At 56.9% G+C, this 24,750-nt stretch overlaps 2 protein-coding genes across 4 annotated transcripts in view; one reads left to right on the top strand and one right to left on the bottom strand.

Moving 5' to 3' along the window:
* The window catches only part of SAMD11 (sterile alpha motif domain containing 11), a 44,070-nt gene extending 26,854 nt beyond the window's left edge, over positions 1–17,216 (top strand). For 2 of the 3 annotated variants that reach the window (XM_036745635.1, XM_036745637.1), the window contains exons 5-14: positions 1,186–1,310; positions 8,837–8,929; positions 9,428–9,586; positions 11,823–12,024; positions 12,944–13,056; positions 13,279–13,357; positions 13,592–14,205; positions 14,751–14,878; positions 15,623–15,733; positions 16,332–17,216. In XM_036745635.1, the coding sequence (XP_036601530.1) occupies positions 1,186–1,310; positions 8,837–8,929; positions 9,428–9,586; positions 11,823–12,024; positions 12,944–13,056; positions 13,279–13,357; positions 13,592–14,205; positions 14,751–14,878; positions 15,623–15,733; positions 16,332–16,577 (1,870 nt within the window). In that variant the 3' untranslated portion in view covers positions 16,578–17,216. Of the gene's footprint in view, positions 1–1,185; positions 1,311–8,836; positions 8,930–9,427; positions 9,587–11,822; positions 12,025–12,943; positions 13,057–13,278; positions 13,358–13,591; positions 14,206–14,750; positions 14,879–15,622; positions 15,734–16,331 lie in introns of those variants that run through there. The other variant, XM_036745636.1, reaches the window with a different exon arrangement.
* NOC2L (NOC2 like nucleolar associated transcriptional repressor) overlaps positions 17,144–24,750 on the bottom strand; it is a 43,735-nt gene continuing 36,128 nt past the window's right edge. The window contains exons 16-19 of the mRNA XM_036745638.1: positions 24,021–24,134; positions 22,327–22,462; positions 17,862–17,978; positions 17,144–17,406 (exon numbers count right to left, since the gene is read on the bottom strand). Of these exons, the coding sequence (XP_036601533.1) occupies positions 17,306–17,406; positions 17,862–17,978; positions 22,327–22,462; positions 24,021–24,134 (468 nt within the window). The 3' untranslated portion in view covers positions 17,144–17,305. The remainder of the gene's footprint in view (positions 17,407–17,861; positions 17,979–22,326; positions 22,463–24,020; positions 24,135–24,750) is intronic.

Genomic DNA, 24,750 nt, shown 5'->3' with positions numbered 1-24,750 from the left:
TGTCTTCTTTCTCTCTCTTTTCTCTCTCTCTCTCTCTTCTCTCTCTCTCTCTCTCTCTCTCTCTCTCTCTCTCTCTCTCTCTCTCTCTCTCTCTCTTTCTCTCTCTGTCTCCTCTCTCTTTCTCTTCTCTCTCTCTTCTCTATTCTCTCCTCTCCTCTCTCTCTCTTCTCTGTCTCCTCTCTCTCTGTCTCTCTCTTCTCTTCTGTCTCTGTCTCTGTCTCTCCCTCTCCCTCTCCCTCCCCCCCCCCCTCATGCCCAGTTGGGGTTTCTGTAGGGTCTCCTGCTCTCTCCGTCTATCTGTAAATATATGCTCAGGCTGATTAACCCTGAGGAAGTAAAGCAAGGACTAGCCTGGCATTACAAATACCTATTTATTATAAGTAAATAGGCCTGCTTGGGAGTGATTGTTATGCAAGACAATTGACTGTGTGTGTACATTAGTGACTCTGGGTGCCTGTGACTGTGGGTCTGCATGTTTGTGTTACATGTGTTCATGACTGTGTAGCTATGTATGTGACTTGGCCTGTATTTACAGGTGATTGCCTGTCTCTGAGTTTGTATAACTGTGTTTCTGTGTTGGTGTGTCTGGATGTCCTAGAAACGCCCCTGATCTTTTTCTGACCCAGAGACCTGATTCTGGAAAGACATTTGGACCAAGTATCTATGTCCCTATCTTGCTGATTTGGGAAATGAGGCCCAGAGGAGTGATTTGCCTGGAGTCCCCTGGCGGGTTGGGGACAGAGCCCTAAATAGAACCCAGGTCTTCTGGCATCTAGCCATGCATACATTTGTTCATTCCATAACCATAACTGAGCACCTATTGTATGCTTGGCCTTGAGTCTGACTCTGGACACTTAGGCCTGGCCAGCTGAATGGCATGGGAATTTTCCAGGATGGAAATCCTAGAAAGCAACATTTTCTTCTTCAGGCTTTGTGTCTTCAGGGCCCCAATCCCTCCTGGTCTGCACCAGTGCCTGCTCTTCATCCCTACTTCCTACTTTTTATCAACCCAATCCTCCCAAAAGCCAGGAGAAGGAAAGTCTTCCTCCCATGTCTACACACAGCCTGTCACACACACACACACACACACACACACACACACACACACATTCTAGGCTCACACCATTCTGGAGCTAGCCAGAGGGCTGATCTCTTCTCACATGGTCCCTCTTCTTCCCCACACAGCCGTGACAGTGACCTCTCTACCATCATCTCCAATCTGCACCAGAGCCGCCACCTCGTTATGCCTGAGCGCCAAAGTCGCTGTGAATTCCAGAGAAGCAGCGTCGAGATTGGCCTCGGCCCAGCAGGTGAGAGGGCCAGCGCCCAGAGGGTTCAAGGTCTGGGTCAGAGTCATGGAGGTGGAGGGAAGGTGTCTGGTCTCCAACCCTGGTGGGGAAGGCTGGGGAGGACGCCGTCCTATGAGGCTGCCCTTAGGACCCACCATTGCATTCATCCAGGCTACAGGCCTGGCCCTAACTGGCAGGTGCCAGAGACATGTGAGGCTGGGGACTCTGAAGGACACACACACACACACACACACACACAGAGTCATAGACACAAACAGGGAACAGGTTAAATTGCTACCACCCACAGATGCATAGAGATATATGGAGACCCTTACACATATACCCCCAAATAGATGCTCAGTCTTGTGTATATGAGTGCACCCCCATATCTCCCCTCAACCCAGTGGAGGGGGGAGGCTATCTCTGTGAGTGGCTTCAAGGCTCAGGAGCACACCTTCCTTGGAGAAGGGTATAGGGAAGTTTGGGAAACTGAGGAGATGGGGAAGCCCTCTGGGGGAAGCAGGAGAGGAAGATGAGGGAATGCAGGGGCATTGTGAGTGCAGCTAGCTGGCTCCCTCTGCCTTAACTGCCCTGGGATTGAGAAGATGGAAGTCTCAGGGAATGGAAAGTTTGGGGAAGACGAACCAAAGGGACAGAAGGGGGCTGCCCCTTTGGGGTCCTTGTGGGGAACTAAGGAAGGGTAGAGAAGAGAGCTCCTCACTCTTGAGGAGCTTGGCGAATGACAGACGCACAGTAGAGAACAGGGAGAGATGAGCTGGCAGGAGGAGAGTTCAGAGAAAAAGTGTCTAGGCCATAACTGACTGATTTTGCAGGGTAGAGGAAAGAGGGGGTCAAAGGTAACTCAGAGACTGGGAGACTGGGTGGGAGTTTCTTCCTTGGGAAGAGCTAATGGGTCTGGGGGCTTCCTTAGCCTGAGCTGCTCTGTCTCTGATACTCTGATTTCCCCCACCTCATCATAGTCCCTCCCTCTATGCTTTGGGACCTATCTTCCCTACTTGTCTCTGTCTCTCTGTCAGTCTCTCTCCAATGATCTCTGCATCTCAGACAGACACTGTCAGTCTTTCTGTCTGTGACTTTTGCTCTGCCTTTGTTATCTCTCTCCCCACCTCTTTCTGTCTCTGTCTCTGTAGCTGGGGGAAGCCTCTGTCTTTGGTGCCTGGGGTGGGATGGGGGGGAGATGAGGGGTGGGGGAAGGGGAGAGTAGTTCTGGGGCTATGACGGCAGGAGGGAGGCCAAGCAGGCTGCTGATAAAATCTAATTGCCCTATCGATCGGCCGGGAGCCGGCGTGAGCCGAGGTAATGATCGAGATGTTCTGTGTGCCAGCTGGGGCCCCCCCTCACTCTTCAAGATCTCTTAATCACACACAAGCCAGCCCTGAATCCTCAGTCCTGGGAGAAGGAAGAGGCAGAGTAGGGCCAAGGTGAAGGCCTGAAGCAGCCAGGGTTGCTGGCCAGGGAACTGACTGGAGACACTAACCAGGAGATACTGACCAGGGACACTAACCAGGAAACTGACTAGAGACACTGATTAGGGGATACTAACCAGGAAACTGACTAGAGATACTAACCAGGGAACTGACCAGGGCATAGTGACCAGGAACTGACTAGAGACTAACCAGGGAGCTGACCAAGAAACTGACCAGGGGATATTGACCGGGAATCTGACTAGAGACACTAACCAAGAAACTGACTGGAGATGCTGACCAGGTAACTGACCAAGGGACTGCCTTGGAGATGGTGACTGGGGTCAGTGACCAAGGAACTGATCAGAGGACAGTGGTCATGGGGCAGTAACTTTGGAACTGACTAGGGGACAGTAATCATGAGACTGATGAGAGGACAATGATTGACAGTAACCAGAGGTCAGTGACCAGGATGCTAATGGGGAGATGCTAACTAGGGGTCAACCACACTGACCTAGGAACATTAATCAGGGACAGAGAGTGGGGAATACCAACTATGAGCAGGGACATTGAGATTCTAGTCACCGACTTTAGAGAGAGTCAGTCCCAGGGCATTCGGGATGTCAGCCCTGGTTGCTGAGTTTAACGCTTCTCCTGTCAGAGTACATGCTTGTGGCTTTGACTTTGTAGAGCCAGGAGGCAATGGCCAGGCAACATTTGCTATCCTTCTGTGATGGACACTTTCAGGATCTTAGGATTCAGAGTTGGAGGGGATCTGAGAAGAGAGAATGTCATAACCAGGAGAGAACAAGGGCTTAGAAGGTGGAGAGATGGAGGAGATCAGAGCTGGAAGAGGCCTCAGCATAGAAAATGTTAGAATACAGAGCATAAAATGTTAAACTTGGAAAAGACCTTACAAGAGAAACTGTCCAGATGAAGAGCTGTAGGACTTTACATCTTGTCCGGCCCTTCCATTTTACAGCAGATGAGACTGAGGCAAGGCCTGCTTAAAATCCCACCAGCTCTCAAGAAGCAGAGTTAGCATCCAAACCACCCTATCTCCTTCTTCCTGTGGGCCCAAGTTCTGGGGATGAGGTAGCCTTGTACAAGTAGTAGCTGAGATTTTGCCTTATTTAGCTGGAGTCTCTGGGGGGAGGCAGGCCAGCTGGCTCCCAACAGTTATTCCCTGGCTGACCTCCCCATCACAGTCATTGCCAGCACCAACCCAGGCAGGGGTGCTCTGCCCCACCTACCTCATGCAGGTGTCCAAACACCTGCCTTCTTTCTTCCTGGCTCCCCTTCCCCAAACAACTAAAGAGCTAAGACAGGCACTTTCCTGAAAAGGGAAGGGATTCAGAAGCAGTTATTAAGCCTGGGTGTAACTGGTCTGAAGGGAAAACAGATTCCTCCTTCCATCCTTGGGCGGTGGCAGTGCCAGCTCTGGTGATTCTCAAGCCCTCCCAGAGCTAGCTTCTCTCATGGTGTTGCCCCAGGCTGGCCCCTCTGGTCTTGCTTCCTGAGGAAAAGCTCTGCTCTCTCTGACCCCCAAAGAGTCCAGGTCTGAGTGAGTATTATTCTGGAAGAGTAGATCCCCAAGTCCTCTGACCCTGGCTAGCCTCAGCCTTTGTCTCCCCTCCTGCCTTCCAGAAAACCGGGGGTGTTCCCACTGAACCCCAGTCCAAGGTCCCCCCAATCTTCTTTTCTCAGGAGTAGAGATGGCAAAGTATGTGTGAAGGTTGGGAGGGGCGGGGAGGATTGTGGCTCTTGGTGTCAAGGCAGCAGATTTACCTATGAGCCAGGTGATTTATAGAAATTCGATCCCTTTCCCACCTCCCCCTCCCCCAGCTGGAGAGTTTAGCTCTGGGAGAGGTGTGTTTGGGGCTGGATAGGTCTCTGTGTTTGTCTGTATTTATGTATTGGTGTCCAATGGCGAGAGGAGAAGGGGAGTTTGTGGAGAGGGAGGGCTCCATGGGTGACTTTGATCCTCCTTTACCTTCTGCCTCAGTTTCTCTAGCCCAGCCACTCTAGCTCATTAGCCTTCTCCGTACCAAATCTGTCTGCCTCAGTTTCCTCAAACCATAAGATGGAGGTAATGATAACACTGACTTCACAGGGTTGTTATGAGGATCAGATCATATAGGAAGCACTTAATAAAGGCTTCTTTCCTTCCCCCTCCACCTCTTGGAGAGGGTTGCTTTGGAGACAGGCTTAAAAAAAAGGCAGGAATTACCATGGGTGAAAGAGATAAGGGAGAGGGCATACCAAGCTTAGGGCACAGCCTAGGCAAAAGCCCAGAGGTAGGCAGGAGCAAGCAGCAACAGTCAGGGCAGCTAGTCTGATCTTATCACTGTGCCTGGCATAGAGTAAGTACGTAATTTTTTAGGCTGTTTGACTGACTAACCAGAACTTAGGGAAAAAGTCACCATGTTAAAGGCTCCATAGTGAAGGAGATCCTTGGCCATGAAGGGCCTCGAGTGTCAAGCACAGTTACTGCTTTACTTTGCAGCTCAGCCCTTGTTCCCGGTCTGTCTCTGGGCTTGCATCTTATCTTTTGGCATCTCTCACCTTGTCCATATGCATGTCTCCCTCTGTCTCTCCCTCCATCTGTTTCTTTCCCTTTCTCTGTCAGCCTGTCTCTCTCTATCTCTGTTTCTGCTACCACCTGTCTCATTCCCTGTCTGTCTCTCCCAGTGTCTGTCTTCAATCTCTGTCTCTGCTTGTCCCCCTGACTTTCTCTGTCTTTCCTGTCTATCTCTGTCTGTATTTGTTTCTATCTTACTGTATCATTTCCTGTTTCTGATCTCAAAATCTTTGCTGTTCCCATCTCTGACTGGATCCTTCCCTTTCTTTGTTTCTTTCTCCCTGTCTCTCTCTGATTCTGTCTATGCTCCCGGCTCTCTGTTTCTAATCTCCCTGTCTCTGACACTCTGACTACATCTCTCTCCTCCTCTCTCTGGTCTCTCCCTGATTCTGTCTCTGTTTGGGGCTCTCTGTTTCTTGTCTCTCTGTCTCTGACACTGACCACAGCTCTCTCTTTGTCTCTCTGGTCTCTCCCTGCCCTCTCTAATCTCTCCTTGTCTGTGTCTCTTCTGTGTCTGTGTCTCTGCCTGGCCTTAAGCCCCGTCTCTGCCTGTGTCTCTCTGTGGTCTCTCCCTGTCTCTCTTTGTCTCTGGCTTTCTCACACTCTTATTTCATCCTGTGTCTCTGCCGGGGGCCTAAGTCCCCTCTCTGCTTGGGTCTCTCCGGGTCTGTGCGGCTGCCGCCGCTGACCGCCCCCGCCCCCACCCCGGGCGCCCCGGGCGGCGGGGCCTGACGGGCGGAGATCGATAAGTTATTAGCACCATTCTGTCAGCCCTAATGCGGAGATTGATCGGGGCGCCCGGCGCTTCCCGGCCTGATAAAGATGACGGATTAAGGGAATAAGAAAAAAGATTGGGGGGGGGGGGAGACGGCGAAGCGTCTTCCGCCAGAGAAACCGGAACCGTTAATGAGTTTGGGGGGTGAGGAGGGGGGTCCCATTCATACAGTCCTGTTCCTTACCAGCTGGAAGCCACTCACTGTGAGTTTGAATGCCAGCTGTGGCTGTGTGACCTGGCCCAGGCACAGAACCTCTCTGGGCTTCATTTCTCTGTGGATGGGAATCGGGTAGTGCCCAGGCTGTCCTTGCTGCCTCTTTTGGCATCAGCTAAAGGGGGAGCCATGCGTGCCCCTCCTACACCGTCCCCCCTGGTTGGATGGGCGTGAGGGAGAAAAGAGGGAGATTGCAGAGGATGGTCTGGGCTTTTCACCTATAGTGGGAACTGGGCTAGGGATAATCAGTAGCGTCACAAATTGGACACATAGGCCATCTGCAGTATGACTGTGAGCAAATTATGAAAGCTCTCAGAATCTCAGTTTCCTTGTGCAAAAAATGGGAGTGCTATCTAAAATACATTATGTCTCTATATCATGATTCCTATCCTGAGTTTGGTGGTGACTGAAGCTGGGCTGGGAGCAAGGATCCTTCCCTCGTTGTTGTTCAGTTGTGTCTGACTCTTGGTGACCCCATTTCGGGTTTTTGTGGCAGAGATACTGGAGTGATTTGCCATTTCCTTCTCCAGATGAGGAAACTGAGGCAAACAGGGTGAAGTGACTTGCCCAAGGTCACACAGTTAATATAGTGTCAGAGTTGGAATTTGAACTCTGTAATTCTTCCTGACTCTCAGCAGTGATCTATTCATTTCCTCACCTAGTTGCTCCATCCCTCCCCCTAAGTAAAAGAAAGGATTGCCTATCTTAGCCCTTGGGGTAGGTCAGGTTTCTGGTCCCACTTCAAAGCATTCTACTAGCTTTGGCTGCTTGGGATCTAATCCCTACTAAAGCTTTTGGGCCCATTTCACTGAGTGGGAGACTGAGGTTTGGAGAGGGGAGTCACTACTCACTGGGACTCTGGGCAGCTCAATCCTCATTAATTTTTTCTAAAGCTGACTTGGGCCACTTTTGCCTGAGGCTGGGAAGGGGAGGGGAAAGAGCTGAGCCCTCTGTGTGTGTTCTGGGTAGGTTTCCTGAGGGTTCAGGTTGGCGGCTTCATGCCAGGACTCACAGGTGGATTTGACAATCTAGGACAAAGAGGAGGGGGAGGGGGAGAAGGAAGAGGAAGGTCAGCTCCACAGTCCTGCTGTGGGGATCCCTGAGCTGGCTGGTGTCCTGGGCCCTGTAGTGCCCATCGGGGCTGTCAGCCGGGCCAGGTGCAATCTCCAGTCTGTCAAGAACAGGCGTTTGTTTCCTGGGAGCATCTTTAACAAGGTCTTGATAGATGAGGAGAATTTGATGCCCCCAGTGACCATTTCCTCCTTTCTCCAGTCCCTACAGTCCCCAAGCCCTGGCACTTGCCCCATTCCTGTCCCCAGGCTCTGGGCTCTCAGATTCCCCCCCCCCACTTCCTCTCCTTGGGTCTGTCCATCAGCCCTGTTCCCACTAGTTACAGGCGGATATTGATTCTGGATCATCGGGGGACGCTGTGGTTGTGACGGCCTCAGGCTTGGGCTCCGATGGGGGGAGCTGCTCTAATGCAAGCTTGGCTCCAATGTTTCCGGGCGTTTCCGGACACTCTCAGGGGAGAAGATTGAAGGGGAGGGAGGAAGAGAGGGAGAGACTCAGAAGGGGGAGAGGCAGAGAGAGAGATAGAGAGAGAGAGAGAGAGAGAGAGAGAGAGAGAGAGAGAGAGAGAGAGAGAGAGAGAATGAATTCAGGAGGAGGATATAGGTTGAGAGAGGAAAAGATGAAATGAAACGGGCGGGGGGGGGGGGGGGAATATGTTTAGAGAGTGATTTAGAAAGAGTAAGTTGGAAATAGAGATCCAGAGGGGCAGAAAGTCAGAAAGGGAGATATTCAGAGAGAAGAAAAAGATGACATGGGACTGAGCGGAGAGTCAGAAACGTCCAAGGTGGAGAGACAGGACACGGAGACATGGAGAGATGCAGAAAAGCAGAGAGGAAGAGATTCTGAAGGAATGAGAAGGGAAAGAATAAGAGGGGAAAATCATGAAATGAGACTGAAAGAAGAAATTTGGAGAGACTAATGAGTCTAAGAGGCTCAGAAAGGAAGAGATTTCGGGGGGAAACGGGAAAGATTGGCGGGGGAAGACTCAAAAGAGGGAAACATTCAAAAAGACACAGAGAGAGTGATTCAGAAATAATAAGGGGGGAGGGAACCTCAGATTCCGAGGAGGAGAGAGGCAAAGGCAGAGGGAGGCTCAGACTCTGAAGGCGAGAGAGACAAGAGGGAGGGGGAGTGCAGAGGTCGGCTAGGCTGGCGGGAGGCGTTCTGCTGGGTTTGGCTCAGGACATGAAAGGCGCGTCCTGTCGGAAGCCCAGGGGGCCCCGGGGCTGCTGCACAGACCATGAAACTCAGTACGCGGATTGGTGGGGGTGGGGCGGGGGCGCCTGGACTGTGTTGGGGGGGGGGTGGGGCTGGCCCTCTAACCCCTGCCCCTGCCAACTGACTGTAGGGTTTGGCGGGTCCGAGGGGCTGCCGGATCTGACGGTCTGAAGCTGTTTTCTCGTTCTCCCCCCCGCCTCCCCCTCTTCCTCCCTTCTGCCCCTGCCCCACCTCCCCTTCCCCTTACCACTTCCCCTCACCCAGATGACCTTTTAGGCAAAAGGCGGGGCTGCTCCCCCAGCAGCGGCGGCAGTGACCGCCCCTCGGAGAAGAAGCCCAGGAGTGAGTCCCCCAAGGGTAAGGGCTGAGCCTCTGGGGGAGGGGCTGACCCAAAGACGTCATTGTCTGGGGAGGTTCCCCAGGCTGCCCAGTGGGTAGCCTTGCCTGAGGCCTGGGGCTGTCCCTGCCAAGCTGGGAGAGCGGATGTGACTCCTAGGGAAACCCTGGATTTACACGTATCAGTTCAGGCAAACCTGAGGACTCATAAACATGTATGTGCATGTGAACACGTGAACCCACCCATATATGTGTGTAAGAGAGAATCGGTATGCTGGTGTGTCAAGTATGTCTGCAAGGCATTGGGAAGATTCCCTTTATATACATAATTTAAATGAAGCTGAATCAAGAAAGGATGTAGATAATGTATATGAGGGAGGGAGCGGGCATGTGTAGACGCAGACATACTATGGGGGCTTTCTCCCCCGGCATTCTGAGCATTGGGAGCTTTCCACACTAGACCTCGGCCTCCCCCTGCCTCCCAGCTCACCCTTTCTCCTGCTTCCCCCTTACTCCCAGAGCCCTCCCCCTCCCCTCTCCGAGAGGAGCCGGCCCCCCAGATGACCCCTGAGGAACACTACCGAAGGATGATGTCGGCACTCAGCGAGCCGGGCGCCTTTGAGGAGCAGCAGCGGCTCTACCAGCTGGCCAGCACCGTGGGCCTGCCCAGCCATAGTGGTGAGTGCCCCTCCTAGCCTTGCCTACCCTCCCAGAGGGCAGGCACCTCCTCCAGGCTTGCCCTTGGCCTGACCCTCCTGGCCCCATCCAATCCAATGTTTTTTTCTGGGATGCCCCAAGGTGCTGCAGCCTCTGTCTCCCACCCCTTTCCATTTTCTGGTCCCCTGTGACTGACTCTCCTGTATGCCTTCTCATCCTATGTGCCTGCCTGCCAGCCACAGCATCCCACCCATCTATTTTCCCCATTTCTTGTCCCCACTGATTTGGGTCAGTCAGCTCTAGTAAGGGGTGGAGGGGAGGGGAAGCTGCCTGTTCTACCACCTGTGCCAACAGATACAGGACTGTCTGGGAGGGGTGTGGCTATTCAGAAATCTCTGGCCCCTGCCCTCACTGCTGTCATTTACACTGGATGGCACACCCAAACACAGCCTCGAATCCCATTGCCAGCCTCAGTATCACAGGCTTACAGTCCCTGGGTGTCAATCATACCCAGGGTCAGTGATGTTGGTCACACATGTTGGCAGTCACATACAGCCTCATTCAGGTCAGTGGCAGACTGGTCCTCACCCAGTCCCACACATAGTCTGTCATACGTGAGCCTCAGTGACACATGGGGATAGCCTTACATGCTGTCACACACAAACACAGCCTCATGCTCTGACACAGGCCCACGCAAACGGGTCTCCGAAGTCAGACACTCACACAAAAGCTCTGGGGGTAAGGGGAGGCTTCAGGTGGTTGCCTAGGGTTGTGGGAGCCAGGTCAGTGCCATTTTACTCTCTCACTCAGAGGGATGGCTGGTGTACAGGCAGGGGACCGGGAGCAGCGGGGGAGACTGCTCTGGCCTCCTCGGCCTGAATAATTCAGAAAATCTTAATAATTTAAAACCTTCCCTTTAATTGTCTCCCCCACCCCCCTGCTCCTTCTCCCACCTTCTCCCCGCCCCCCCCCCCCGTCCCCTTCCCCTCCATCGGCGGGGCCGGGGGCTGTGCAGGAGGGGCGGTGCCGCAGGCGCTGGGGGCTGGGGGGCAGGCGCGGGCGCTGGCACCGCGGCGGTGCCTGGAGCTGGGCTGTCAGTCACGGGCTGCACCCCCCCCCCACCTTCCCGGCGGCGCCGTCCCGCTGCCGTCAGGGCCCGACTGTAAATAACTGAGCGCAGAGGGGAGGGAGGCAGGGGGTGGGGGGAAGGGGCGGGGGCCGTTCCGGTCACTGGGGATCAATGCGGCTCCGGAGCTGGCGCAGAGCCCGGGGCGAAATCACAGGCCCCCGGGCGGGCAGGCAGGCAGGCGGGCAGGCCGGGCCCGGAGCCGGCTCTTCTCGGGTCATTAATCTGTGAGCAGCCACCGAGGCTGCGGGGAGGGGGCGGGGGCCAGGACCAGGGCCAGGGGCCGGCAGGCGGGGGCTGCCCAGCTTCCCTCATCCCCCAGCCTGGGCCAACCCAGCGGCTCCTGGCCTGGCTGGTCACAAGGAGAATGGGGAGGGGGGAGTCTGGTCCTTCTTTCCGTGACCCCCCATTCCCCTTCAGTGTATGTATGCATGTATGGGGGAAGGGTTTCTCTCTGTCCCTGTCTCCTTGGGCCACCAGTCCCTGTATGTGTTTTTCTGGAGGCAGGCTGTTTCTGTGTTCCCCAGTCTGTGTGGGTGTCCCTGGGGGTCCTCGGACCCAGACTGCCACCCAGGAAGTGTGGGGGTGATTGGGGGGGTTCCCTATCCTGCTTTCAGGTTGCAGTTCTGAAGTTTTCTTTTTTTTCCATCGTGGGTGGGAAGGGCTTTCCTGCCTTCTTGCTCAGGGGAGCCCCAAACCCCCTAAGAGTGAAAGGCGGGGGTGGGACTGTCAGACTGTTTCTGGCTCCTCCCCAGGGCGGCCCCCATCCTGTTTGCCCTGGGCTCTTGTTTCTGCTGCTCCCCATCCCCTTGTCCATCTTCCCCCTCCAGGCTGCTCCATGGACACTCTTGGCTTGGTGCCCTATGTCCCCTCTGCCCTCTGGGTTCTCTGGCTGGACTCCAGGTGTCTCTTCTCAACATTCCCCAGCTTTGCCCAGTGTTCACCCTGCCAGTTCTGGTCCTTAAGACACCCAGCCTGCGGGGAGGGGGGAGGTATGCCCTGTCTTCTGGTTGGTGAGGCTGCTTTTTTGGCCCCAATGTCAAGTTACTGAGCTGGAGCTCTCAACTCCCCGGGATGGCTACAGAGTTTTTCTGCTGCCTGTTCATGGGGTCTCCCTCTCTTTCTCCCCAGATCTCTTGAGGCTCAGGCAGGAGGTTGCAGCTGCAGCTGCCGTGAGGAGCCCTGGGGCCTTGGAGCCCCATCTCCCCTCATCCTCCAGCAGTTCTGCGGGTGCTGGAGTTGGAGGGGGGACTGGAGGGGGGACTGGGCAGCGCCGGAAGCAGGGTCTTCCCCCCCACAGGGAGACAGCTGTCACAGGGCACTTCTCAGATAGGTAAGGGGCATGGGGGTCGGCTTCTGGGGACATAAAGGGGTGGGAGAGATCCGACGTGAAGCTAGCTCTCTGGGCAGATCCGGGAGTGCAGACTCCGGGGAGGTGAAGGGCTGAGGACTGGCACCCGAGGGTGGGCACTGTGGACAAGGGGATCTCTTGTTCTGTGTCGCTGAGGATGGGGACACAGACTCAGAGAGACTTAATAGAGGTACTGCCAAACGCAGCCCAGGTTAGGCACTCAACGCCCTCCAAACACCCAACCTGCCGCTTTGCTCTCTTTAGAATGAGGGCAGGCCCCGTCTTGGGGAGGGAATCTCGAAGGAAGATCCCCTCCCACTCACCTCGCTGCCCCCCTCCCCCACTGCTCGCGTTAGGCGGGGAGGGGGTTGAGCCGAGGTGGTCCCGCAGCAGGCTGCGAAGGGTTAGGGGTGGGTAGTGGTGAGGGGTGCCCCGGGGCCTCGGGCTGCCCTCGCTGCGCAGCGGGGTAATTACCACCGCCGCAGCCCGGCCCGGCGCCCGCCAAGGTCAGCGCCTCCGCGCCGCCGCCCGAGATTAATTGGCGCCGCCGGGGGCGGGGGCAGGGCCTGATGGAGGCTTTAACGAGCCGAGTATCGACCGCTCCCCCTCCCCCTGCCCGCCCAGCGGCGGAGGCGCAATTAGTGCCTGGGCAGGGGGGCCGCGGGGGCCAAGGGAGATTCTGGGAAATGGATGTGAACAAGCCCCCCCCCCCCTTAGCAGACAGAGTTCCCCCCCACCGCAGTGTGAGTACCCCAACTCCCTACAGACTTCCTCTTGAGCTGCCCAGGAGCATCTGCTTCTCAACCCTCCCCCACGTTAGTTGGGGGGACCTGGGAAGATCTTGGGTTGACTGAGCTGGCCTCCTGGGTGCTCCCACTCAGCCTGCTTCTCCTTCCCTCAGGGACCTGACCCATCCATCACTGCTGTCGCCCCAGAATGCCCCCCACATCGCCCTGGGCCCCCACCTCAGACCCCCCTTCCTGGGTGTGCCTTCAGCTCTGTGCCAGACCCCAGGTGAGGAGGGGAAGAGGGGCGGTATTCGGGCATGTGATTTTGTGTGTGCGCTGATGCATATCTATCTAGGTTTAGCTCTGGGAAATGAGGCCCCTTTGGGTGTGTTAGCTCAAAACCTGGGCTGCAGCTTGGTGGTTTGTGGGCATCGGAGGAGCGGGGGTAAGGTGTGGGGTCTGGCCCTGGATTGACCAGCCATATCTGTCTGCCCTCTCCACTGGCCAGGATATGGCTTCCTTCAGCCAGCTCAGGCTGAGATGTTTGCCAGACAACAGGAAATCCTCCGAAAACAGAGCTTGGCCAGGTGAGGGTGACCCCCAATATCCCCCTCCCTGCCGCTGAGAAGGGGACCTAGAGCTGGCAGGTGGGCCCAGCTACTCTGAGGCACTGGATAAATAGCCTTGCAGATAGCCACCAACCCCAGTGACCTTTTAGGACTCGTGGCCTACCCAGTTCCATTTGGTTTGGGGAGGGGGAGGTTGGTACTCAAGCCTGCTGAAGCAGGGATGTACTGACCACCCCTCCCTTCCTCCCCCAGGCTGGAGATGTCAGCAGAGCTACTCAGGCAAAAAGAGCTCGAGAGCCTACACAGACCAAGGCTTCTGACCGGGGACCCACTGGGACTGCCCCAGGAACACCCTGCTCTTCGCACCCATGAGGGCCCTGACAGCCACTCCCTGCCCCCCTCCTCTCTACATGAGGACCTACAGCGCAGGCGGAGTGCCATGCTGGTGCTGAGGCACAGCTCAGCACCACTCTTGGCCCTGCCCCCACACGGAGCCCCCTGCCCAGGCCCGGGCCCCCCAACACCCCCCAGAGAGCAGGCCCGACAGCGCCCTGCTGCCCGAAAGGGGGTCGGAAGGCCAGGAGAGGCCAAGGAAGCCAGTGGCCCAGGGGCCCGGGCCCAGGACAGCCCAGAGGATGACTCCAAGGAGTCAGACAGTGAGGAGGCCGAAGCTCCCCGGGGTGAGGCTGGGGGTGCCAGCCGCACCTGTGATGGTTCCAAGGACACAGCCAGCGGGCCTAGTGGCGAGTCTCCAGGACATGGCCTGGGAGGCAGGGCAGAGGGGAAGGGGCCCCTCCTGGGTGCCCCATTGCCACCCCCTCTGCCTCTGAGCCTCCCCTACACTGTGAGCCCCTACTTTCACACAGGTAGGTGTCTTCATTCCTCCTTCCTCTGCCTCCAAAGCCACTTCCTCCTTTCTTTCTTCCCCTTACTGTAGTCGGGTGTACCCAAGGGGGCTGGTAAAAGGGGGGGGGTGCTGAGAATCTAGTCCCTGTGTGGCCTTCAGTGGGAAGAAACTGCTTTAAACACCACCACCTCCCCAACTGGGTGAGAGCTTCCAAGGAGTCAGAGGCAAAGCCCCTGCATTGACTAAGGACCCACAGAATGTTAGTGCTGAGTCCCTGGCACTCTGCCAGGGTGGGAGGAAGGGGGGGACCTTAGAAACCAAGACCCAGAGCCCCCCCAGAGAGACTGGAGAGCCAGGGAGATGGACAGACTGGCTGGCCTACAAAAGAGATGGGCCAGGGCTCAGAGCTGGGCACTGTCACGGGGGGAGGGGAGGGACACACATTAGGGTGACCCAGACCTTCCCCTTTGCTGTCAAGGGTTCTCATTCACTTCCTGGGGGGAGGGGAGCAAGCCAGACCAAGGAGTCTCCAGTGACACCCCCCTGCCCCTCTTCCTTGTGCAGGCACCATGGGGGGACTGTTCTTGGACAGTGGGGAGGAGTCTGTGGGCCCCGAAGACGTCAGCAAGTGGACAGTGGATGACGTGTGCACTTTCGTGGGTGGCCTGGCTGGCTGTGGAGAGTATGCTCCGGTACAGGAGGGGGCCTGGTGTGGAGTGGGGGGGCGGGGGTCATGTCACCATGGATTCTGCAGTCACAGACACTCAGACAATAGCTATTTCCTCCTGTCCCTGGTCCTCCCCAACCCCCTCACAGATGGCCCCCAGGCCCGGGGCAGCTCTGCTGTCAAATCCTTGGCCTCTGTTCAGGTCTGAGGTGGGATGGGCCCCCACTAGCCCGTGGCCTTTGTGTACATTGGCAGGCACACCTACATGTGTGTGGGACACAAAACCACACAATCCCCTCCCCACCAGGGCCCCAATGTGGAGCAGGTTTCTCCTCCAGTGTCTGAGGGTAGGACGTGGGGGAAGGGCAGCCTGGCCCCAGGGGCTGCACACATCAACCAGCCTGGCTTGGCCAGCTGCACAAAGGGAATTTGTCTTCTATTGGAGATGGGGGGGGGGGGAATTTCATTTTCTGCTGGGAGTTGCACCAATTTCTTTGCTTTCCTGGCTCCCCTCGTCAACTCCCTCCGGAAACCCCTGGGTTGTCCCAGGGACTGGAGTAGAGAGGGCTGGAGGTGGGAACTATCCCAAGAACTGAGGTGGATGGGGGGGGGAGTGCATCCGGCAGCAGCCTCCCCTGGAGACCACTGTCCCACCATGAGGCCCCCCACTTGGAGAAGCCAATTTGTATACATGCAGTGTGGGGGAGGGAGAGAAATAGGGTGGCCTCCCATCAGCTGACCACCCTCCCCCCCGCATCCTTCATTCCAGGTATTCAGAGAACAGGCCATAGATGGAGAGACGTTACCCCTGCTGACTGAAGAGCATCTGCTGACTAACATGGGGCTGAAGTTGGGACCTGCCCTGAAGATCCGATCCCACGTGAGTCACTCCCCTACCCCACCAGGCCCCCAGGGAAGCCACAGCCTGGAATCTCACTGTCATCAGGGGTCCCCCCAAGAGGATGAGCTACAATATTTGAATGCAGGTCCTCTGACTTCAGACTCTGCTCTCTCCATGTGGCTGGAAAGGGGGCTGGGATGGGCTGGAAACCCAGCTCGAACAAGCCTGTCTGGGCCTCAGAGGGGCGATGGGGCCAGGAAACCGTGGGAAGGAAGACTCCATCCTCAGGTGGAGGTATTCTTGAGCACACTGCCTCCTCTGTGCCCAGCTCTTGGGGCATCCCCTCCTGGCCAGTGGCCAGCTCCCTCCTTTGGGGTACAGAGAGAGGAAGTATGTCTCCTTGGCCTGGGCCAGCTTGGGCTCCCACTCTCCCTGAACAGTGATATCTGGTGGCAGTTCCTGAATTGGAGGCCCCAGAGACGAGATCTCTGACTTCTTTGAGCAGCAGGCCTTGGCGCTGCCCACCCAGCCCTCCCAGATAGAGCTAAAGGGCCTCATATGCCAAGGCAGCCATAGTGACCTCGCTGGCCTAGGCCCCTGGCGTCTGGATAGTCAAGGCTCTTCTCCTTCCTCACAGGTGGCCAAGCGTGTGGGCAGACTCTTCTACATGGCCAGCTTCCCCGTGGCCCTACCTCTGCAGGCCCCTGGCCTCCGGGGTACGACGGACAGGGAGCTGCCGGGAGAGCTCCAGCCCTCCTCCCCAGCAAACACTGCATCCCCCTTTGGGGGCAGCTTCTCTGCCAGCAGAGGTTCCCCTAAACAAGAGAATGGTACTCCCTCCCTGCTGGTGGGGATGGGGGATGTGCCCAAGCCTCCCTCCTAACTCTCCAAGGTTGCTTGGCCAAGGGCCTCAGAGCCCTCCTCCCAGCCAAGGGCAGCTGCGGACCCTTCAGGGCGCTTTCCCTGCCTTGCTCAGCTTTGTATCTTTTTGAGGCCAAAAAAAAAAAAAAAGGAAAAGGAAAAAACCCCAGAAAAGCAGGACTTGAGGCCCAGGAGGAGAGGAGAAAAATCCAAAGAATTTCTGGAAGCAGCAACACAAAACAGCCCCGACTCGTCCCAGCCAAGCCCAGGGAGGCCAGCCACTTCCACACACCCCCAGACTGGACTCAGCTCCTGATTCAGGTGTCTATGCATCTCTAGCAACTTCAAATGATACCAAAGACAAACGAAAGCAGCGGCAGAAGCGGGCAGGCCAACGGCCTGGTGTCTAGGGCAGCCACCATCCAGGGGCCAGCTGCTTTCGCCTTCCTTCCAGATGGCCGGGGTGAGAAGCAGAGGCACTCTGGGCTTGGCCTCCTGGCGGGCAGAGGGACTCATGTGGGCTGGAGGCCTGAGCTCTGGCCTGACGGTACCCCTTCCCCCCCAAACACTGCACGTGCCACCAACTTCTTCAAGAGACTTCTCGGTACATTTAAGCTTCTTTATATTGTAAAGAAAAACCAATAAAGGCCCCAACATCTGACCCTTCCTCTGTGTTCTTCCCTCCGGGGAGATGCTGGGATCTCGAGGACATCTTCCTGTGGGAGGGCACTCCGGCTGTCCAGGGAGGCCTCAGTCTTCGTCGGAGAGCTGCAGTTCCTCCACCACATCTTCCTCCCCCTGGGCCAGTGTCTCCAGCTCAGCCCGGGGCAGCTTCGAGGCTTCTCCTGGGCCTAGGGGAGGATGAGAGCAGAGGCTGGAGGTATAATTCTGCTTTATCAGGGAGAAACAAGGCAGCTGAGGTTTCTCATCACTAATTAATCATGGTGCTAATTAATTTATTGAGGCCGCTGCTGTTTCCAGATAGCAGGAGAGAAAGGAGCAGCTGGCCAGTGTCTGGGGGTAGTGGGGGGGGCACTCCTGTGATTGAGGCCTGTATTCCCCCGCCCTAGTCCCCAACTAAATCACTCCTCACCCCCCACCACTAGAGGCTCCTGACAGGCAGCCTGCCCCCCACCCCCACCCCCATTTGGGCTCTGAGCCCAGACAGGACCCACTGAGGTGCTCTATGCCAGCCTGGGGCCTGGCCAAAGCTCTGGTCACAGTTGCCCCTAGCTGCATGTGACCCAGAGGACTCTCCCGTCTGGCCATGGGTGGAGCTCGCCTCCCGGGCCCCTGACAGCCTCACCCTCAGAGTCGCTGCTGCTGATCTCGTCACCCTCCTCCTGGTCTTCACTGTCCTCACTCAGGCTGTCACCAAAGCCATCACTGTCTTCACCCTGGCCTTTCTTGGAGCCAGCCTTTCCTGTAATTCAGACACAGAAAACTCACTGCGGTCAGTCTGGCCTTCTGTGGCCAGCCCCTCCCCACATCCATCAGCCCCAGGGCCACTAGGGAGAGGTCATTAGAGAGATAGCCCCACAGGGCCGAGCAGGCGGCAGGCTCGGTGACGGCCCATCTCTGGCTCTCCCTTAATCGCACCCGGCTCCTGCCCGGAGTCATTAATAATCTCCGACAGCCCTGTCTCCCTGCCTGAGACCTGTCAGGGGGTAAATGAGAGAAATTCATGTGCTTCCTTCCCCATCACCACACACAGATCCATCAGAGCTGGAAGCAGTCAGCCCCTCCCCCAGCCTCACCACCCACAGCCCCAGTCCCCAGCCACATGTTGACTCTCACTGCTTTGTGGGGTCTTGGTCCTGGCACACCCCACTCCCCCCCACCCCAAGACAGCAGAGCGGACCACAGGGGCCAGGGATAGGTCCACAAAACCTGACCCACCCCATCAGGCCCAGTGACCCCTGCCCCCCAGCACAGATGGCCGGACCAGGAGGTCTTGGGGGCAAGTGCTGGGGGCGCCAGGCCCAAGGCTCATCTCCCCAGGCCTCCCTGGGTGGACAGAGTGAGGCACCACTTGTGTAGCCCTGGACAAGTTACCTCCTCCTCTGGGCCTCAGTTTCCTTGTCTGTAAAGTGAAGGGCACAGACCTGCTCTCTCCAGTCCTGTCTTGGGAAGAGGCTTCAGATTCCAGCCCCTCCAGGCCTCTGCACCCTGGGCCAGGGCTGAACTCCCAGCCCTCTGGCCCCAGGCAAGAGCAGGGAGTCAGGGCTGCCAGATGTGGGGGGCTGCAGCAGCTGGAGCACAGCTCCAATCCCCCCACCCCCAGCAGCAGGGTTCGGAGGGGGATGAGGGTGCGATGCTAGGCAGCTCTAGGGGCACAGATCCCACCCTCACCTCTCTACCCAAACCCCTCAAACCCCTCAGTGCCTGGGGTGGGGCACACCTTCCCAAATCTCTCACCAGTGGGCAGAGTTAGCTGGGGCTGGGAGCTGAAGGTGAAAGCAGAACCCCGACCCCTGGACGCTTCCCAATCCCTAGAAATCATGGGCTTGAGGTTGGAAAGCCAGACCCCATCCTTGGATGATCCTGGGGAGGCCGCCCTTCCTGAAAATGTGTACAATGCACTTCCTTCCTCCCTACTTTCCGTATCCGAGAGCTGGAAAGGACCAGTGGGGAGACACCTGTGTGCCAGCCTGGGCCTCAGCCCCGGAGGCAGAGGGATGGACAGAAGCTTTACAAATGGGAGCACATCAGAGTGTAGTGGGGAAGTGACTTAGCCAGGGTCACACAGGGTCTGTGGCAGGATGTGATTCAGGTCTCCCTGACTCCAGGCCTCTGCTGCCCCACCTGGCTGCCCTGCTAAGTGGTGCATCAAGTGTGGCCCCCTCGATGGGAGGGGGAACACCTAGCCCTGCCAAGGAGCTCAGAACCACTCACCCTCTCCCTGTGCTCCCTGTGCCTGCCCAGGTGCTCCAGCCCAGAGGGCTCCCCCGCTCAGCCTGGGTTGTGAAAGGGGGAGCAGCTCATGAGTACACATCTCATCTGGACAGCCAAGGTGGATCTCTCTGCCCCCTGTCACACAGGCCTCTCCCATCAGAGTTTGGTGGCCATGGCCCACTGGCCTGGTGCCCCTTCCCTCTCAGAGAGGCTCGGGGGAGGACCTCACTCTGCCCCAGACATAGCCACACCCTGAGAGGTGGGCCTTCTGCCCAGGGAGGAAACTGAGGCAGCAGCTTCTGAGCACTCTGCCTGAGACTGCAGACGGGGAGGAGAGAGTCAAAGGCAGGAGATGTGCTAGGCAGCTGGGAGCTTGCCCCCCTCCCTTCCTAGAGGCTTCCAGCTGGTGCCCCTCCCTCAGGGCTCCCCAAGACAAGCAGGGCTGGCAGCAGCACCAGGCCAAGGCTACCAGAGGGAGTGGAGCTAGGCCTGGGGCCTAGGGCCTCCTGACATCTTCTGCCCACCCCTCATAAGCCTCATGCCAAGCCCTCTGCTGGCATCCCTGTCCATGCCCTTCCTCTCCTGCAGGGCCCAGGCCTGGCTGGTCCCACACACAGGACCTCTCCTCGTCTCTGCCCCCTGTCTTCTCTTGACCTTCAGGTCCTCCAGGAAGCACCCCCACCCCACCCCCATCCACTTCCCCCGCCCCTCTCCGCCAGCCCTCCTGTTTATCCCCTCCACTGCCGCTCTGTGCAGAACTGTTTGCCCAGGGCTCCCCAATTGGACCAGGCGCTCCTTGAGGGCAGGATCTGTCTTTTGTCTGTTTTTGTACCCTCAAGGCTCCAGTAGCATAGTGCCTGGCACATATTAGGTGCTCAGTCTACCCCCTCTCTGTCTCTTGGGTTTGGACCACCCTCGCTCTCATGCCTCCAAACTACAAAAATGAGGATCTGCAAAGCTCTCAGACATCGATTTGTACCCAAAGCCTGGCACAGGTAAACTGAGGCAGGCATCCCCAAGGCAGCCCTGGGCCAGCTGGCTTCAGCGTAGAGTATGTGAGGATAGCCTGGATCTCTGCTGTGTGGGCCTCGGTTTCCTTCTCTGCACTGGATGGCCGAGTCCACTGATCTATGACCAGCCCTCAGAGAGAAGGGCTGGGCACAGGCTCCAGGGGTCTTGGGCTCTCCCAGAGGCTTTCCAGCCTTGCTCTCTGGTGACACGGGGAGCAGGCTGGGGTTACCCCTTCTTACAAAACAACACATGGGGTGATAAGATGGTCAGAGGCTCCAGGGGGCATCTCTCTCACACACACACAGAAAACCCGCCTTAAGACAAACTTAAGGATGGCCCGAAGCTGGCAACATTCATATACTCAAAAGGCTACAAAGGCCCAGAGCTATAATGGGAGTCAGGAGATCTGGAATTAAATCCTGCCTCAGACACACTGACAAGCCACATGGCCTTGGAGAAGTCATTCGGACACTCCAAGGCTCAGTTTCTCCATCCACAAAACTGGACAACGAGGCAAACATCAAGCCCCTTATCTCCTCAGGAGGATGGAAGGATCTGCACCCGAAGGCCGCAGACATGGGAATAACTGCTTAAAACCCATGGGGCATCTCCCAGCCACACTCTCGGGGTAGGCTGGCAGAAAGACCCTGATGGGCTGGGAAGCCCTGAACCCACCACCTGGAAGGCTCTGGTCACTGCGGCTGGTGCCACGTGAGACGCCATCAAGAGGAAGCCCAGCATTTCTGAGGCCCAGAGACTTCTGCCCAAGATGGGTCTAAGATCCCCCAGGTTGTACTGTGGCTTCAGCGAGGCCCTTGGGGCTTCCCTCCCCATGAGGAGGGGCCCCCTGCCTCTGAATGGGACCCAGGCCACGCTGGGATGGCTCTCAGTGTGAGGAAGATCCCTCAGCCTCCACCTGCCTCACTGCACCTCCCAAAACTGGTCCAAGGCCAGCTCTATGGGGCCAAACAGAGCCAGCATCATCCCAACCACTGAAGGCAGCCATGACGTCCCCCAAAACCGATCCCCCCTCACAGGACCACGGCACCCACAAATGTGCATTGGACTCCCTAAGAGTCTGCTCAGAGCAGAGCATGGTGGGAGTGTCCCCTGCCTTGTCCTCTCAATGCAGCCCTGAACCCCGCTGGCTGCTGAGCCGGGTCAGCTGAGTTTGTAGCCCCCCAGACCCCCAGAGCTACATAAGCTGCTAGCCAATTGTGCCTCCCTCCTTCTCATTTTGTATTTGAAAAGGTGCCCCTGACCCAGGCTCGGGCCTGGTCACTGAGAATGTTCCTGACCCTCTGGCTTGGGACTGGCTAGAGGAAGTGAGGATGGATGGCCCAGTTCAGAAGCATGGCTACCCCAGAAGTGGAAAAGAAGGGAGGGGGAAGGGAGGGGGAGGGAGGGGGGGAAGGGAGGGGGAGGGAGGGGGAAGGAAAGGGGAGGGGGAAGGAGAGGAGGAGGAGGAGGGAGAGGGCAGGGCAAGAGGAAGAGGGGGAGGTGGAAGGGAAGAAGGAGGAGGAGGCATCTTGGGCTGAGAAGGTGTTTGGGACCCTCTGAGCTCCCACCAAATGGCCACCCAGCCCTTGCCATCTGGGGATACTCCAACATTCCAAATCAAGTCTTAGTCAGCTTCACCCTGGTGGGACAGAGCAGCCTGGCCCCATCACCCTCTCGTGGGCAGTCTGCTTTCTCTGGAGTAGGGAATTCCCAGTGTGAAGATGTCCTTCACCCATGCAGACCCAGTCTGATCACAGTCAGGCAGCCTATCCCTCTGCATCAGAGGCATCCTCGAACCCATTCCTCCAAGGTCCCCAGGCCAGCCCTCTCCCCAGCTTATCCAAAGCTCTGCCCCTGCCTCCTACCTTTCACTGAGAGGCCGTCACTCTCCTCGTCCGAGTCCGTGTCCAGGTCAAAGAGGTCCCTGAATTCTTTCCTGTCCTCCTCTTTCCTCTCCTCTGGTTTCCGTCGCTTGATCTCAGGGAAGTTCAGCTCCTCCAGCTGGAGGAGAAGATGAAGGCCAGACGGGCCGGCCGGGGAGAGCCTGTTGGAGCCCAGGTGCAGGAAGGGAGGGGGGGCAGGACAGCCTGGAGCAGCCCAGGCCCTTCTGGTCTCCCCTCTCTGACCCACCAGGCCGTCAATCTTCTTCTGAGGTTTAATTACCCATATCATGACCCTAACGGGCAGCTATAAACCACCATCAGGCCCTCCAGCTATGGACACCCCTGAGCTGACCCCCTGACCTCCAACAGGGAAGATGGCATGAGGCGTGGCCACTTGGGTACCACCTTTCATCCATTCCTAATTTGATGGTCCCAAGAGACGCCCTCCCTGCTCTTACCCCAGGAGACAGATTAAAAATCAAATCAAGCCTGACATCTCCTACCAAGCTCCATGGTGGGGGGTGGGAAAGAAGGGGGTCCCCATAGCAAGCCCTGCCCCAGACACTTTGGCCCAGCCCACAGACAGGATCCTTGGCATCCTGCCCCCAGCCTGAGTGTAAGGGACAGAACATTCCCTCCACGGCCCCCCACAGGGCCTGGTGGAAAAGAAGCCTCAACGTTGATTCGGCATGAGTGCCCCTAACAGTCTGCAGAAAGAGGGAGGGAGGGAGGGAGAGAGGGAGAGGGAGAGAGAGAGAGAGAGAGAGAGAGAGAGAGAGAGAGAGAGAGAGAGAGAGAGAGAGAGAGAGAGAGAGAGACAGGAAGAGAGAGAAGGGGGGGAGGGGGAGAGAGAGAGAGGGAGAGACAGAGAGGCAGAGGGAGAGAAAGAGAGAAGGAGAGAGGAACAGAGAGTGTGTGTGTATGTATGGTGTTTGTAGTGCATGTCTCATCTGCCTGTGGTGCGTGCATGGAACATGTGTATGTGTGCTGTGTTCTAAATGTGTCTGCATCTCACACGTACATGTATTTGTGGTGTATGTACTTGGTCATGTGTGTGGTATGTGGCTCTATGTTGTATGGTGCCTGCATTCACGTGTGCTATGGTTGTGGCGTATTTGTGCATGTGTGTCATACATGATGTGTATTTGTGTGAATGTGCTGTGCTTTATTTACATGTGTGTACTGTGTATTGTATCACGTGTGTTATGTGAAGGAACTGCATGCACATGTCTACAGGTGTGTGTTACGTGCATGGTGAGCACATATGTGTATGGAATGTACAAGGATGAACAGTCTATTTGGTGTATATATTATACAAGTGTCTATACGTTGTACGTTATATGTTGCGTGTGTGCATGGTTTGTACGTTTATTGTGTGTGGGATGTGTACGTGTGCCTAGCACGTTTAAGTGTGCACATGGTGTTCCTGCACGAGATGTGTGTGTGTGTGTGTGTGTGTGTGTGTGTGTGTGTGCATGAGCATGTGCTTCCCCCTCAAGTGAGAGAGGGGGCGTGGTCCTACAGCCTGGGAAGGCAGGGACCCGGTCTCCAGCCTGAGCAGCCCTGGAGGTTCCCTGGCCCCGCTCATCTTTCCACCTCAGTGCAGAACCCTGGCTGCTCCTGCTCCAGCTCCAGCTCCAGCCCCATTCCCAGCCCCAGCCCCCCAGGCCCCTCACCCTTTCTTTGCCGCTGATCTCCAGCAGGATCTCCTTATCTCTCAGCTTCTTCCAGTGGCTGTAGTATCTGGTGAGTGGTGTGCCCTCAGCCCTCACCTGCTTCTCCCAGGCATCCTAAGAACACACCCACGGCTTCAGATTCCGTGGATCATCACAGGAACTCTCCTCTGGAGGGTGACCCCCAAACCATGGCCAGGGGCAGAGGGCGTCTCAATGAGTGGCCGTGGCCGATGCCTCTGGCTCTGGGGCTTGGCAGACCCATGCCCAACACCGCTTCCCCAGAATTTTATGAATATTCAGCCTGTGCTCTCAGTGCCCCGGCCTGCATCCCACAGGAGCCTTCTCATCTGTGGCACTTCCAGGGCCTGAGGTGTGGGTGCCTGGCTGGTTCCTTCTCCCCAACCCACTCACAGCCTGGTGGGGAATGGGCCAGGGGTGCCAGGACCCAGCTTGACTCTCCTTACAAAGGAATAAACAGACTGAGGAAGGCACCCAAAGCCCCCAGGCAGGGAGTGGCACCAAGTCCATAAGCAGGCCTGGGGGCTCCCAGCAGGCCCCAAGGAGAAGCCCAGATAACTGGGATAGCAGCCTATAGCCAGAGACCCTGTCTGGGGGAGGAGACTGCATACACCAATGTGCTTCCTGTGACTCAAAGTGGTCAAGGCTCCAGGGCCCTGGCCATCCATTCCCAAGAGCAGTGGACAGATGCTCTCCAGGCCAAGGCAGGCCT

The sequence above is a fragment of the Trichosurus vulpecula genome, chromosome 2, assembly GCF_011100635.1.
Source record: "Trichosurus vulpecula isolate mTriVul1 chromosome 2, mTriVul1.pri, whole genome shotgun sequence".
Classification (NCBI taxonomy): domain Eukaryota; kingdom Metazoa; phylum Chordata; class Mammalia; order Diprotodontia; family Phalangeridae; genus Trichosurus; species Trichosurus vulpecula.
Note: the sequence above shows the minus strand (reverse complement) of the source record. Positions and strands in the feature narration are given on the sequence as shown.